This window comes from Piliocolobus tephrosceles, chromosome 13 (assembly GCF_002776525.5).
Source record: "Piliocolobus tephrosceles isolate RC106 chromosome 13, ASM277652v3, whole genome shotgun sequence".
In the NCBI taxonomy this organism is placed as follows: Eukaryota; Metazoa; Chordata; class Mammalia; order Primates; family Cercopithecidae; genus Piliocolobus; species Piliocolobus tephrosceles.
In genome coordinates this window covers 115,581,381-115,596,780 of record NC_045446.1, presented here as the reverse complement: position 1 = coordinate 115,596,780, position 15,400 = coordinate 115,581,381, and the positions used below count along the sequence as shown (strand labels likewise).

The 15,400-nt window shown below is 54.5% G+C and overlaps 1 protein-coding gene across 1 annotated transcript in view; it reads left to right on the top strand.

Annotated features, from left to right (window-relative positions):
• The window catches only part of KIRREL3 (kirre like nephrin family adhesion molecule 3), a 135,930-nt gene that overhangs the window by 104,614 nt on the left and 15,916 nt on the right, over positions 1–15,400 (top strand). The window contains exons 7-10 of the mRNA XM_031933838.1: positions 5,521–5,669; positions 8,074–8,201; positions 9,796–9,922; positions 14,289–14,389. Of these exons, the coding sequence (XP_031789698.1) occupies positions 5,521–5,669; positions 8,074–8,201; positions 9,796–9,922; positions 14,289–14,389 (505 nt within the window). The remainder of the gene's footprint in view (positions 1–5,520; positions 5,670–8,073; positions 8,202–9,795; positions 9,923–14,288; positions 14,390–15,400) is intronic.

Genomic DNA, 15,400 nt, shown 5'->3' with positions numbered 1-15,400 from the left:
CAGCATGTGGCACAGCACATGGCATAAACCAGATACTCCTTAAATGTGTCTGACTGATCCAGTAAACACACAAGCTGCTCCTCTGGGCGCCCTTCTGCCTGGGCTCTGCACAAGACTCTAGGAGACTAAGCGACCTTGGAGGCACTCAAGGGCAGACTCGCCTCCTTTTGGGTGCCATGTGGAACGTGCCATGGCCCTGACTTAGTCTGGTCTCTTTCCACCAGACCAGGCTTGGGGGTGGAGCCCAGGTGTCACCTCTGCCATTGATCTGGGCCATTAAGATGCAGCATCTGCAAAGGCCAGTGATACTAATGGTCCCAGCCTAGGAAATAAGCCGGCCTGGGGGAGTGGAGAACAGGGAAGACAAGAGGCAGTGTGGCCCCAGTGGGCAGAATGGAAGGAAATGGGCCACAGGGACAGCCAGGGATTCAGGTGTGACATGAGGAGGTGCTCCCTGCAGAGTGCATAATTAAGCAGCACTGGAGTCAGAAACCCAGGCAGAGGCAGAGCACAGAGTCCCTATCCCCAAGGATATTTTAAAATAGGATGAAACCCATCTGTCCTGTCCAATTTAACCATTCGCTTGACTGGAGTCAGAAGAAAGGTCAGATGACCTCCAGGGTCCCTTCTGAGCCAAGGACTCCAGGCTCCCTGGAATCATGTGGATCCAGCCAGGTTCAGGGAGCAAGTCTGGTTTGGCTGTGGTCTGGCATCTATTCAGAAGCCACTGAAGATACAGGAGAGGAGCCCGATGAGACTTCCTGGCCCTGGGCTTCCGCGCTGCACCTGCCAGGCCTGGGTTCCTCTGTACAAGTTCAGCTTCTCTCCTCTGTCTGCTCCCAGGTCTCTGCTTCTGGTCCCTAAACACCGGGTACAACATGCCCAGAAAATAACTGTCATGCTAGTTTCCCAAGGCAGCCCTTCACACTCACAGACCACCCTGCAAGCACCCCTATTCACCCTCACAGCCGCCCTTAGAATGGCTGTTGGGTGCCCCAGAGAGCAGGACACACAACTTTCAACTTTCATTTGCCCTCACTGCCAGGCTCCGGTCACCTGGGGACCCAGTGATGGGTGGACTGGGCAGACAGCAGGGCCTCACGCCCTGGGACCTGACCCCTCCACCCCCACACCTGCCTACTGACCCGGACAGGTTGAGCAAACACCCAGGAAACCAAGTGCTGGGCCTGATTCCCAGAGTCACCAACCTCACAAAAGCAGAGCATCGATAATGGGAAGGAGGAGAAGGTGGGAGGAGAGGAGAGGTCACTGCAAAGCACGTGTGAGAAAATGTTAACAACTGGTGAATCCGAGTGATGGGAGGGTGGCAGTTAATGGGACTCTTCTTGCAACTTTTCTGTAATTCTGAAGTTTGTTTTTTGCAAGCTGAAAAGTTAATGAATAAGCAGAGAACACGCAGGCTTCCCTGGGCTACAGGTGGCCTGTGGGTCCTCCCTTTCATACTCCCCTGGAGCTCCCAGTATCACAGCCAGCCCCTCCGATACCGCAGGAGCTGAGAGGCGGGGAGGGCAGGTGTCCTGCAGAGACTCACTAGTTCTCACCGGTCACCTTCCCTCATGGCCTTCTGATTAGTGAAGGGTCCTGAAAACATCTCACTGAGGGGTCATCTCCCTCCAGGACTCCCAGAGGCTTTCAGGGAGCCCTTCCGGCCCCCTGGTTAATGCCAGAGAGCTGGAGTGGCCTGGGAAGGGAGGAGGTGGAGGGGCCACGGAGAAGGGAGGTGGTGGGCGCCTGCACCCACCCACACTCGTTCAGCCCCTTCACTCCAGCAAGGTCTCACCAAGCAGCCAGGTGTTCAGATACAATGTTAGGATCCAAGAAGAAAGTCATAAGCAAATCTCTTCACATAAGTACATTGATTTTTCCCAACTAACTGACAAGATTACAGGAATCTTTGTTTCTTTACTTTCATTCATCTTGATAACTTCTTCCCTGCTCTCACTAAGAGGCTGTCATCTCTGAAACTAGAGAGAACGCCCTCCTCCATCCCAGTGTCAGGGAAGGAGGCCTGAGTGGCGTGAGGGTGTCACTGCAGATGCTCCTAGGGACCAGGAGCCCTTTCCTCTGAGAGTCTCTCAGTGTTCCCCAGCACATAGCAGGATGTGGCCCCCACACCAGAGATAAAACCTTGGGCTATTTGAGGACAACCTGGCTGCTGTGACACGCCGGGTCCCCTGATTCTGTGATATAAATAATCGTCTTACATTTGTTCAGACCAAATTAGACATTGATTGGGAGAGGCTTAAGCTGACTCCACTTTCGGAGGGGCTGGGAGAGGTGGGGAAGCAACAGTGAGTCAGGGGAGGTGAGTGGGGAAAGGGGAGGAGACGAAGAGAAAGGACAGGGAAGAAGAAACTGCACCAAAATCAGAAGAGGCACGAAGAGGGCGGGGCGGGACTCGCTCTTTAGCTCTTGGCCTGGATCCTTGGCCAACTGCGTGGATGCAGTGGTTTGAGTGTCTGTGTTTTTGGCAGGGACCCCTCAAAGAGCTTTTCAATGCAGAAGGGGAAGAAAGACCGGCTGGGCGAGATGTGAGCTGGGGGCTCTGTCGGCTGCAGAGGCACCTCCCCAGAAGGCCTGGCTTGGGCTTCTGCAGACCCAGCCCCCACAGCGAGCCCCTTCCTCTTCCTTTTCCGGCTCCCTCACCATGAGAGGAGAGGACACGGAGGGCAGGGAACCTTGGCGCCTGGAGCCAGCAGCAGTTCTGCCGATAACTCGGGGCCAAGCAGGTGGGGCTTCCACCCTCCGTGATGCTCCTGGTGAGGGGCCCTGGAAGGAAGGGAGAGGAGAGAGTCGCGTCTTCTCCAGGAAGCCCTGAGGAAGACGCATGCTTGGCCCAATCACCTGTGCCCAAACCCTCCAGCCCCAGCCTGGCACCCAGAGCTGTGAGCAGCCGGGGATCCCTGCCCTCCCAGCCCAGCCAGCTCCCCGCCTGGCCTCCCGCTGCATCCACCACCTGGCCCCCTCACCTCAGCAGGGTGGAAGGAACTGCAGGGCTGGACACACTTCCCCAGCTGTGCCTGGAACTGAATTCATTTGCCGCAGGCAGGGGCCGGCTTGACTCTTAAGTCTGGTCATTAAATTAAAGTTAGAAAATGAAACAACACATGAGTAACACATAATGGCTTACTGGGAAGCTACTTAAGCTCTAAGGAAGCTATGGTTTGCTCTATTGTTAAACTACAATTGTTATTATTAATTGTGTTCTTAATAATTACCCAATATGAATTTGCAATAACAACTGCGTGATGCCAGCCTAGGTGTTCTGTGTGATGCCGAGAAACAGCCGTCTCTCGGGGCTGGATGGGCCCAGACGGAGGCAAGAAGCTAACGGAGGGAAGGGCAGGAGATGGCATCTGTGGTGCCAGGAAAGACTCCAGGAATAAGATAAAGGGGAGGCAAAGCAGGGGGGCAGAGACACTGCAGTTCCAGGGAGCAGTGGCTGCGGGGTGATGCTTCTGGAGGCAACGAGCCTCTGCAGCTCTGGAAAGACAAACTCCCCAAAAGACACTTCAACTGCAATGGGAGGAGCCTGAAAAGAAGTTATGTGGTTTCAAAAACAGAATGTTGGCCAGAATAGGATTAAACCAGGAGAAACGGAGAACTCTTTCCCTGGAGATCCGTAAGGAAGTCCCCAACTTCACATGCATATGCACATGCACACGCTCACACATGCACATGCCCTCACATGCACACGCTCACACATGCACACATGTACGTGGACATGCACATGGACACACATGCACACACTCACACATGGACACACTTGCATATGCACACACATGTACACGCTTACACATGGACACACATGGACACACATGCACATGCTTACACATGCACACGCTCACACATGCACACATACGGACACACATATGCACACACACACATGCACGTGCTTACACATGCACACTCACACATTCACATGCACACACTGACACATGCACATGCACACATGCACATAGACACATGCATACACATGCACAAGGACACACAGGCACACGCATATGCACACATGCACACACGGACACACTTGCATATGCGCACACATGCACATGCTCACACATGCACACACACACACATACACACATGCACGCATGCACACACATGCACACACTCAATGCACACACACGGACACATGTACACACATGCACACATGCACACGCTCACACATGCACACATGAACACACACATATGCACACACTCGCACATGCACACAGAGACATATGCACACACACATGCTCACACATGCACATGCTCACACATGCACACACATGGACACATATGCACACACACATACCCACACTCACACATGCACACACACATGCACACATGCACATGGACACACAGTGCCCACACTCACACATGCACACACTCATGCATGCACACGTGCACATGGACACACACAGGCACACACACATGCACATGCACACACATGCACACTCGCACATGCACTTTCATATGCACACCTGCACACACATGAACACACACATGCACACACATACATGTGTACACACATACACCCCTGTGAGGCTCCAGTGCTTCCTGCACACAGCAGGCTGCTGGGTCACTGGTCCAACAGAGGGGTCACTGCCCCAGAACCAGATCCAAAGCAAGCCAGAGGCCTCTTATCCTCCCTTATTGTGTGGTACCGACTGGCCGACAAAAGAGCCTTACGGCTCACATCCCCTCACCAATCCAGTGCTGACGGAGCCACTGCCTCAGAGGAGCAAAGCCAGGCTGCAAGGGCAGAGGCCAGGAAGGAAGAAGAGCAAGTGTCATCTGGGGAAACTGGGAGGACTTTCTGGGGTGAGGAGGCACCATGCCGAACCCCATGGGGGCAGGAGGCAGAACAGGACAGGAGCGCTGAGAGCTGGTCCAGAGGAAAGAGGGGCAGCCAGGGCCACTCGCTCGCGCCACTGCTCCTGATGGGTATTTGTATTCCACTGTTTGGATGGGAGATGGAACCCCTACGGCATACCTCTCCTACAGCTTCCCGCCTTGTCAGTGTGTGTGTGTGCACGCTCGTGCACACGTATGAGCGTGCATGTAGGGGTGTGCTCCATTTGACCCCGGCCTTTGAGGTCAAGGACTTGGCCTCCTTCTTTTCCAAAGGGGCCCATGATCCAGTTCGGAGCAGGACAGCCAGCTGTCTGCACACGGACAGTTGGATTTTCCATCATCTAGCCAGCAGATGGGCTGACCAGCCAAGTCATCCACTCACCCCCTCCAGAATAACCCACTTGTTGAGTGCCACTGACTGCCTGGTGACCACAAACCAAAGCCCGCCACCTTCACAACTGCCTGGGTGGGAGCAAAACCAACTCCTTCTGAGCACTTGAAGTAGCCCCTCTGTGAAGATTCCCCTCGAGGGACCCCATAGGACCCCCACAACTTGCCGCCCACCCCAGGCCTCATTTTCCCATGGGATGGATGCATCCAGCTCCCAGAGGGTTGGCCTTGCCACTCAAGGCCCACATCAGCCCCTGGCCTTTGTTGCAGGTGGGCCAAGCGGGGCCAGATCATCAAGGAGGCATCTGGAGAGGTGTACAGGACCACAGTGGACTACACGTACTTCTCAGAGCCTGTCTCCTGCGAGGTGACCAATGCCCTGGGCAGCACCAACCTCAGCCGCACGGTTGACGTCTACTGTGAGTGCAGTGATGCAGACTTCCCCAGGCGAGCAGGCGTCTGGTGGCTTCTGCTTAGAGCTGGAGAAACCAGGGCTTGATTCATTGCACACAACACAAGCTTCATGCGTCATGACGTAGGATGCTTTGCACTCTACGAAAACCTGCTTTGTCCGGTGTTTCATGTTTATTTTGATCCCCGTAATGACCCCATGAGTCAGGGTCTTGGCTGGGGCTGCTATGACACTTTACCATAGACTCGGTGGCTTAAATGGCTGAAATCAGGGTGCCATAATGGTGGGTTCTGGTGGGGACTCTCTTCCTGGCTTGCAGGCAGCTGCCTTCTTGCTGTGGCATCCCATGGCAGAGAGAAAGAGAAAAGCAAGCTCTTGGGGCCTTTATTCCAAGGGCACTAATCTCATCATGAGGGCTCCACTCTCATGATCTAATCCCCCTGCTCCCCGGAAAGCTCCTCCTCCTACTACCATCCCACAGGGGCGAGGATTTCAACTTTCTCCCACAGGGAGAAAGACCCCAGAAAGAGGAGGGGGAGCCCAGGCACCCTCATGTGCCTGTCCCACCCTGAGCACATTCAGCCATTGCAGTCTTGCCCTGTCCTAAACCTTATAAGAAAAGTAGGTGGTCACCAACGTGCTGGGAGGGAAAGCACTAGAAAGGCTTTTCGAGCAGGCACAATGGTACACACCTGTAGTCCCAGCTACTCAGGAAGCGGAGGTGGGAGGATCACATGAGCTCAGTTGCGGGGTTGACAGGGGACACAAGCATGCAGGCCATCATGGGTAGATATTATTATTCCCATCATCTGAATGAGGAGATGGAGGTCTGAGGTCACACAGTAAGTGGCCAAATGAGTACTGAACCTGGGCAATGACCAAATCCATTGCCCATCCACACACATTCCACTGCCTTCCACTGAGGGGACTCATGGATATACTCTCTTTTTCTTTTCTTTTTTTCTTTTTTTTTTTTTTTTTTTTTGGAAACAGAGTCTCACTCTGCTGCCAGGCTGGAGTGCGGTGGCAAGATCTCTGCTCACTGCAACCTCTGACTCCCTGGTTCAAGAGATTCTCCCGCCTCAGCCTCCCGAGTAGCTGGGACTACAGGCACCTGCCACCACACCTAGATAATTTTTGTATTTTTAGTAGAGACGGTTTCGCCACGTGGGCCAGGATGGTCTCATTTTTAGCAGAGATGCTTTCACCATGTTGGCCAGGATGGTCTAGATCTCCTGACATGACCTCGTGATCTACCCACCTCGGCCTCTCAAAGTGCTGGGGTTACAGGCGCGAGCCACCGTGCCTGGCCCATCCCCTCTTTTCCACTAGAGGTCGGCAGGGACCCACAGCAAGGTAGCGCATTGCCATGGACTAACTGGCTGGATGTGTTCAAAACAAGCATCATTAGCTCATACACTGCCCCTTACAGTTTTAAACTCGCTTTTACAAACTTTAAAAAATCTGACCCTTCCCCTCTCCCTCGAAGCCTCCGAAGAAAGTGCTGTTACTCCCTTTTTACATCAGGGGACAAATCCCAGTCTCCTGGCACCAGGCTCCAGGCTCTGTCTGCTCCCTGGAAGGAGTACTCTGAGACCTGCCTGGCCAAGGTCGGACTCTGGGCCTGGAATCCCCCCACAGCCCCCGCTGTGTAGACCAAGCTTGGTCTATAGGAAGCTCCAGACGTGCTGGAGAAGGTGGAGAGGAGCCTGCGTTCAGCTCTTTAATGCTTAGCAGAGGGGTGAGAAGTGGAACCCAGGGCTGCTCTGCTGCAGCGGGGCTGACACAGAGACCGGAATGGCTGGAATAGGAGGGTGGCCTGAGAGCACTGGGTGGGAAACGCTGGGGGAGGAGGAGTGGATCACGAGAGCCCTGTCTCCATCAGTCTGCATCTCAGAGCCCCCATCCCACCCCAGAGGTGCACCAGGTCATGAAGGCTGAGGCTGGAGGAGATGGGAGCTAGCTTGAAGGCAGAGGCATGAAGATCCCAAGGGCCCAGATCTCCAGGACAGGAGGAGGCCCATGCCTGCCACTGGGATGGAGGGGCTTCCCCAGCTTTCTGGCACCATTTGGGATCCAGACGGAGGGAAGGGGATGAGAGCCCTGGGGGTAAATCCAGGCAGAACCTGGTCCCCAGCACCTTCTTCCCAGGCCCCATGCTGCCGACCACCTCTGTGGGCCCAAGAGAGGCGAAGCCTCGGGGAGAGGGGTCTCCTCCTTACTTCCTGAGTCCCAGTCCCAGACCCCAGACCCCGCCCAAGCAGACTAAAATGGAAGCGACTAAGGTGGCACAAGTACCCTGCTGCCTCCCTTCCCCCAGTCAAGGTCTGGAGGGGAAAGGAGGCAGCAGCAAGGAGGATCCCAGAGCTCCCCAGCCACCTAAACCTGTCTCCTTCTTCCCCGCATTGCAGTTGGGCCCCGGATGACCACAGAACCTCAATCCTTGCTCGTGGATCTGGGCTCTGATGCCGTCTTCAGCTGCGCCTGGACCGGTAACCCATCCCTGACCATCGTCTGGATGAAGCGGGGCTCTGGAGTGGTGAGTCTGCAGCTCAGACTTCGGGCCGCCCTGGCAGGGGGTGGGGGACAGTGGGGCAAGAAGGAACTGCTGCCCAGGCCTCTCTCACTATTAGACTGGGGGAGTCAGCCTCCAGTGTAAGCCACAGGGAGAAAGACCCCAGAAAGAGGAGGGGGAGCCCAGGCACCCTCATGTGCCTGTCCCACCCTGAGCACATTCAGCCATTGCAGTCTTGTCCTGTCCTAAACCTTATAAGAAAAGTAGGTGGTCACCAACGTGCTGGGAGGGAAGGCACTAGAAAGGCTTTTCAAGCGGGCACAATGGTACACACCTGTAGTCCCAGCTACTCAGGAGGCTGAGGTGGGAGGATCACATGAGCTCAAGAGTTTAAGTCCAGCCTAGACAACAGAGCAAGACCTTGTCAAAAAAAAGAAAAGAAAGGGAGGGGGGGGGAGAGAGAGAGAGAGAGAGAAAAGAAAGAAATTTTGTAACTTCCCCCCAAATAAAGCCACCCTTTAGCCTTGGACCTGGGCTTCACTTTCTTGTGTTCCTTTTTGTTTGTTTGTTTTTGAGGTGGAGTTTTGCTCTTGTTGCCCAGGCTGGAGTGCAATGGGGTGATAATGGCTCACCGCAACCTCCGCCTCCTGGGTTCAAGAGATTCTCCTGCCTCAGTCTCCCAAGTGGCTGGGACTACGGGCGTGGGCCACCATGCCCAGCTAATTCTGCATTTTTAGTAGAGACAGGGTTTCTCCATGTCGGTCACACTGGTCTCAAACTCCCAACCTCAAGTGATCCGCCCACCTTGGCCTCCCAAAGTGCTGGGATTACAGGCGTGAGCCACCACACCTGGCCTTTGTGTTCCTCTTTTAAGATGTATGTATTCTTCCATGCATGAGAGATTGTCAGATGTCCTCACATAAGAAGCAGCGGGGAGAGCCTCGCGTGGGGAAGCAGGGGGACCAGAAGGAAACCAACCTTTGTGTGGCCTGTTACGTAGCAGATACTGCATTATCCTGCCAGGCCCCACACATAGACAGAAAGTGAGCATCTGAGAAGATAAGCCACTGACCAGAGAGACACAGGTGTTCACTGCTGGAGCCAGGATTCGAACGCAGACCAAGCTCATGCCAGAGCTGGTTTTCATCACTCCAAGCTATATCCCAAAGGGATCCTGAAAATGACTCTGAAAACAGGTTGAGGGACTCTCAAAGAAGTTCAGCTGTAGGGTCATGTCACCCATGGCTAGCCTGGGAGAGGAGAAGCCACCGCAGGTACAGGGAGGTTCCCGTAGGAGGAAGCCTGGAAGTCCCCAGGCAGGCATCCCCGTCCTCCGGCACATGTACCCCCGCGTGCCCCCAGCCCACAGGGCTGCGCCTGGGATGCAGCATCCTCAGCCACACGGGCGGCCTCTCTGCTGGTGGAGTGTCCTCTGTACAGCCCACAGGCATTGTCTGTGCCAGGAAATTTTTGGCCTCTTTCCTCCCCACCTTGCTTCCTGCTGAGATGCCGGAGACTGCGTCTGTTACCCCAGGCCAGCCTCTCGGCTGCCCTGTTCCCAGAGACGGAGCACACCCCTCTGCCTGCTCTTGGTGTCTGAGCCTGCCAATTCTCCTAGGTCCTGAGCAATGAGAAGACCCTGACCCTCAAATCCGTGCGCCAGGAGGACGCGGGCAAGTACATGTGCCGGGCTGTGGTGCCCCGTGTGGGAGCCGGGGAGAGAGAGGTGACCCTCACTGTCAATGGTAAGACCCTCACTGGGGTGAGCCAGGCCTGAGGGAGGGAAGAAGGACCTCAGGCATCTTGGCATTGCCCGAAAGGAGCTGTCACTGGCTCTGGGCCTTGCTGTCACCTCCCACTGTGGGTAGAGAGCCATTAGGTCCACCTCTTGGATTCCCTGTCAGACCCAGGCCAAGGGAGGAAGGGCCTGGATAGTTTTCTGGTCACCTCTCTTTTTGTTTGTTACCTTCGAAGGGGTCTCAGCCCTAAGAGTGGTGGATGATGAAAAACACTCTTTTTGTTTGTTACCTTCAAAGGGGTCTCAGCCCTAAGAGTGGAGGAAGAAAAGCATCAGAGGTCACTAGGTGGCCAATGTATTTCATCCACTCACCATGGCCTTGGCCCATGAGAATTTTTTTATTTTTTTGAGATGGAGTCTCGCTCTGTTGTCCAGACTGGAATGCAGTGACACGATCTCAGCTCACTGCAACCTCACCCTCCTGAGTAGCTGGGACTACAGGCATGTGCCACTATGCCCAGCTAATTTTTGTATTTTTAGTAGAGACAGGGTTTCACCATCGTTGGCCAGGCTGGTCTCCAACTCCTAACCTCAAGTGAGCCAGCTGCCTCGCCCTCCCAAAGTGCTGGGATTATCGGCATGAGCCACCCCTCCTGGCCCCATGGGAATTTAGGAGAGCATCTCTGCACCTGATCAGCCTCTTCCCGTTGTGTGTGAGCCACCCAGTCAGGGAGCCCTGTCACCATCTCCACGAGGCCACGTGTTCAAGGGCCCCCTTGAGGGCAGGAAGCATGTCTTATTATATATAATACAAATAATTACAGCAGGGGAGTCTTTTCACGGTGGGAGTTAGTAGATGAATGACTATCACATGTAATGTGTAGGGACAAGGGCGTCAGACCAGGCCTGGATGATGGGGTGTAGACAGTCATGGAGAAGCTGGGACCTGGCTCAGGCCAGACCCAAGAAGGCTGTGGCACCAGTACGCAAATGCGGACGTCCCTGCCCCATCAGATGCTTTGGCCGCGGGCAAAAAGCCAAGCTGCCAGTTCGACTCCTCTGCCATTTCCGAAGGCTCCCCCCCAACCTCTGTCATGCCCACCGCCCTTTGGGAGGCCCCTGTTCCCACCATAGCCTGCCTCGGATGAAAACCCCAAAGCTCTGGGCCCCTGCAGGAACTGAGCCACCAACGTTTGCAGGGCATCTGGGTCCTGGCCCCAGAGCAGGGCCTTAGGGAGGGGCCAGCTGAGGTCTCCAAATGAGCTAAGTGGGCTTCAGCGTCCTCTCTACCCGAAAGCCACCTGCTGGTGGCCTCATCTATTCCCTTCGCTAGAAAACCAAAACCAGCTTGGTGTCTCCTCAGCCCCCTCTGCTGTCCCCATTCACCAGCTCCCCCCACATCCCCCAGCATTTCCATTCCTCTCCCCCCACCCCAGAGTCGTGGCAGCCCCAGAGGGAGGCCGAGTCTACCCAGACCCCAGCACCTTCACAGCCACCTGTCCTGGCAGAGCCCTGACTCAGAGCCCTCCTGCCTTTCCTGCGTGTCCCCAGGACGCCACCAATAAATTGGCACTGCAGGGCTAAAAATAACAGCATCTGATCGCGCCTCCGTATATCCATGGCAACACAGGCTGCAGCCTTTTCCTTTCAGCGCAGGTGTCTGACACTCGGCTCAGAGCTCCAGGCCCCAGTGAAATCAGCGGCCTTCCACACAGCCCGCACCAGCCAGGGCGCTCGGAAGTCGGGCTGTCCGGGCCTGCAGCCGGCTCTGCTCTGCTGGCCCCATGACCAACCAGCCCAGAACCCTCACGCTCGTTCACGCACTCCAGGGCCCCCAAGCCTGGAGCATTAAATGAGCATTGGTGTTTCTGGGAAAAAGCAGGTGGATAAAGGAGGAGCTGACATCTGCCGTCACTTTAGATGCTCAGGCATTTCCAAGGGAGATATAAAGAGATTTCTTGAGGACAGAATGCCCCCTGGGGAACACAGGCCTGGAGGGACATTTCTCTTGGATGGGGAGGACACTGAAACCCAGTCCCTGGTGCTGACCAAGGTTGAATCTGCACTCTCCAGGTCTCTTTCCCTCCCCTCCTCTGCCTCCACCCCTGCCAGCACAAGCTCCCCAAGGCTTCCAGGCAGAGAAAAGCTGGAGGGATTGGAGGGAAGCAAAGAAGCTGCTCATTTATTTCTGCTGGACTAGGGTGGCCTCACACACCTGGAGGCAGGGGGATGAGTTCAGTGGCCCTGGAGAGGAGCCCGCCAGACCCTCCTGGGGGTGAACTGTCTGTTCCTGCTTCTTCAGAGCAGGCAGAGGGAGGGTAAAGCCCAGTGGATGGGACCTGGGCATGGGCTGGAGGGAGCTGGTGCTATGAAAGCATTCAAATGAGATCAGGTTTTTGACAACTGCTGGCCAGCGCAGCAATCCTTTGGGAAAGAAATTGGCACAGACCTCAACCGATTTAGCTCAAATCAGGTATCTGCAGGAAGAGGAGAGAAATCTTACTAACCCTCACCCTGTTTCCCTTTATCCTGGTTTTTGTTTTCTTTTAAGAAGCAGATGCATTTGATGATGCCTTTTAGAATCCTGAAAACCCCTCAGGGAATTCCTAGCTCCTGGGAAGCACAAGGAAAAGGTTGTGTGTGTGTGTGTGTGTGTGTGTGTGTGTATGTGTGTGTGTGTGTGTGTGTTGGGGGGTTTTTTGTTTGTTTTGGTTTGGTTTGGTTTGGTTTGGTTTGGTTTGGTTTGGTTTTGAGACAGAGTCTTGCTCTGTTGCCCAGGCTAGAGTGTAGTGGCACGGTCTTGACTCACTGCAACCTCTGCCTCCCAGGTTCAAGCAATTCTCCTGCCTCAGCCTCCCAAGTATCTGGGACTACAGACTCCTGCCACCACGTCCGGCTAATTTTTGTGTTTTTAGTACAGACGGGGTTTCACCATATTGGCCAGGCTGGTCTTGAACTCCTGACCTTGTGATCCGCCCGCCTCAGCCTCCCAAAGTGCTGGAATTATAGGCGTGAGCTACCGCGCCTGACCAGAAAAGGTTTTATAGTATCGTCACCTTTTAGTCCAGCAGCAAAACAAAGCACCATCCGGTTCCTAAAACATGAGTCTCCTTATCTCTTTGGGTCCTAGACCTGTTGGAGCTAAAGGATTTGTAGGAAGGAGGGCAGCGCCCAGCCCATTCTTAAAGCCATGGAGGGTTCCCCATGCCCACCTCACGCTGCCCCAAGCCCTTTGCCTTCTCAGACTCAACAGAAGTCACAGGAGTGTCTCCAGTACCTTTTCTCCCTTGGCTGGGAGCTACTCATAGAAATGCAAATCTGCTTTAATTAAGGTGGCTAATAAACAGCAATTATGTTTGCAGCAATTTTTGTTTTGTTCCCGGCATAATTCTGCCTGTTCTCCAGATGCGTTGCTCCCAGCTCTCTTTCCTCTGGTATCTACCACCTAAGTCCCAACTGTTACCCCAGGGATGGAAAAGGGAGCATGACCGTTTCCGTCCCTACACCCGTCCTTCAAACACCCAGCCCAGCCAGGAAGCCAGCAGAGCGAAGGCTAAACTAGCGGCTCCTTTTGGCTTTCACGGCCAGGCAGGCGTCACACGGGAAAGACTTGGGTTAGGTAACAGGAGGAACTGGACAGGAGGTGCTGGGGAACAGGCTCCCCTCCACCAGGCGGTCTCTCTTGGCTGTGCAATGTGGTGAATGAGGCAGGTGCTCTCAGAACCTGACACCCGTAAACATGTGCCACACGCTGTGATATAACATTGGGGTCCGTTTGGGAGCCATGGCCTCACAGCGTATGCATTCCACCCGTCCAGGGTGATTCCCGCCCTTAGCAGGGGGACATCAACCATTTCTTCCCGTTGGCCCGGCTGGCCGAGGACCTCCCGTTTGTTAGGCAAGGGCGCCCTCTACTGGATGTCTGAGGAATGGCTTGCAGGGGTGCAGCTGGCTGAGGCGGGGGGAGTCTTCCTTCATCCAGACACCTCCCCACCTCCTTGCCAGGCTTACTACCTCCTCCCTAAAGCTTTCCCCGTCCGCCAGATAGAATTATTCTCTCTCCTCTGAAGTCAGTTAGCACTTTATCTGCACCGCTCCTGTAGTACTAAGACTCACCACCTTTTATTACAGTTATTTATATCTTCTGGGGATTCTGACTTAGAAGCATTCGCTCATGATCTCTTGAGAGGTTTATGACTGAATGCCTAATTTATCTCTGAGTCCCTACCTTGCACTTTACCTTGCACACACAGGCCTTCGGCAAATGTTGGCTGAATGCTTGGATTAATGAATACACTTCTGAACCCACCTAAGAGGGCGCCAGCAGCGACGTGCCCTTCCCAGGTGCCTAATGGGACGCTGTCTCTCAACAGGACCCCCCATCATCTCCAGCACCCAGACCCAGCACGCCCTCCACGGCGAGAAGGGCCAGATCAAGTGCTTCATCCGGAGCACACCGCCGCCGGACCGCATCGTGAGTGCTCCAGGGGCGGGCGGGCGGGGGCCGGGCCAGCAGCCAGACGGTCACTTTTGCCAATAGCTGGGTGGCCAGCCGGGCGGTGGCAATGCACACTTCCGAGGCTCCTTTTCCTTGCTGAGGAAAATTATACCTGCCTTGGCTGTCTTGGAAAAGCGTCGCGAAGACAAAATTGCAGGCCTTTCTCAGAATAGGCAGTGCTCTCCCAGGATTCATCTGCCATTCTGCTGAGCTCTGACACGAACCGTTCTGACCAAATTCCGCATCCTAAGGGCAGAGGGGCACACGAGGGTAGTGGAGAGAAAAGACAAATGACTTCTTCCCTTTCCTGGGCTCCAGGCCGGTATTTAGCAAAATCTTAGAGTGCAGTTAATAGTTAGCAACTCCTTTCTGTGCCTCCCTGAGTCCTCCTTGCCAGGTCTCCATGGCCTTTACCGTCCATGGTAGCCTGCCCTGTTCCCTATCAATCATTCCCTCTAAAGTGACCATTCCATTCTCCCTCCCTTCTTCAAAGAACTTATCCCTGCAATGCAGCTAAGGCAACTGAGGAGTCCACCCTCAGCACCTCCTACCAGGTATTTGCTTGCTTTTTTTTTTTTTTTTTTTTTTTGTTTGGAGTTGGGGTCTTTCTCTCTCACCCGGGCTGGAATGCAGTGGCACAATCTCGGCTCACTGTAACCTCCACCTCCCGGGTTCAAGCAATTCTCGTGCCTCAGCCTTCTGAGTAGCTGGAATTACAGGCATCTGCCACCATGCCCAGCTAATTTTTGTATTTTCAGTAGAGATGGGGTCTTACCACGTTGGTCAGCCTGGTCTCAAACTCCTGGGCTCAATTGATCCTCCTACCCCAGCCTCCCAAAGTGCTGGGATTACAGGCATGAGCCACTGTGCCCAGCCAGTATTTGCATTTTTTTAAAGGGAGGGTCTTGCTGAGCACGGAGCCTCATGTCTGTAATCCCAGCACTTTGGAAGGCTGAGGTGGGAAGATCAATTGAGCCTAGGAGTTTG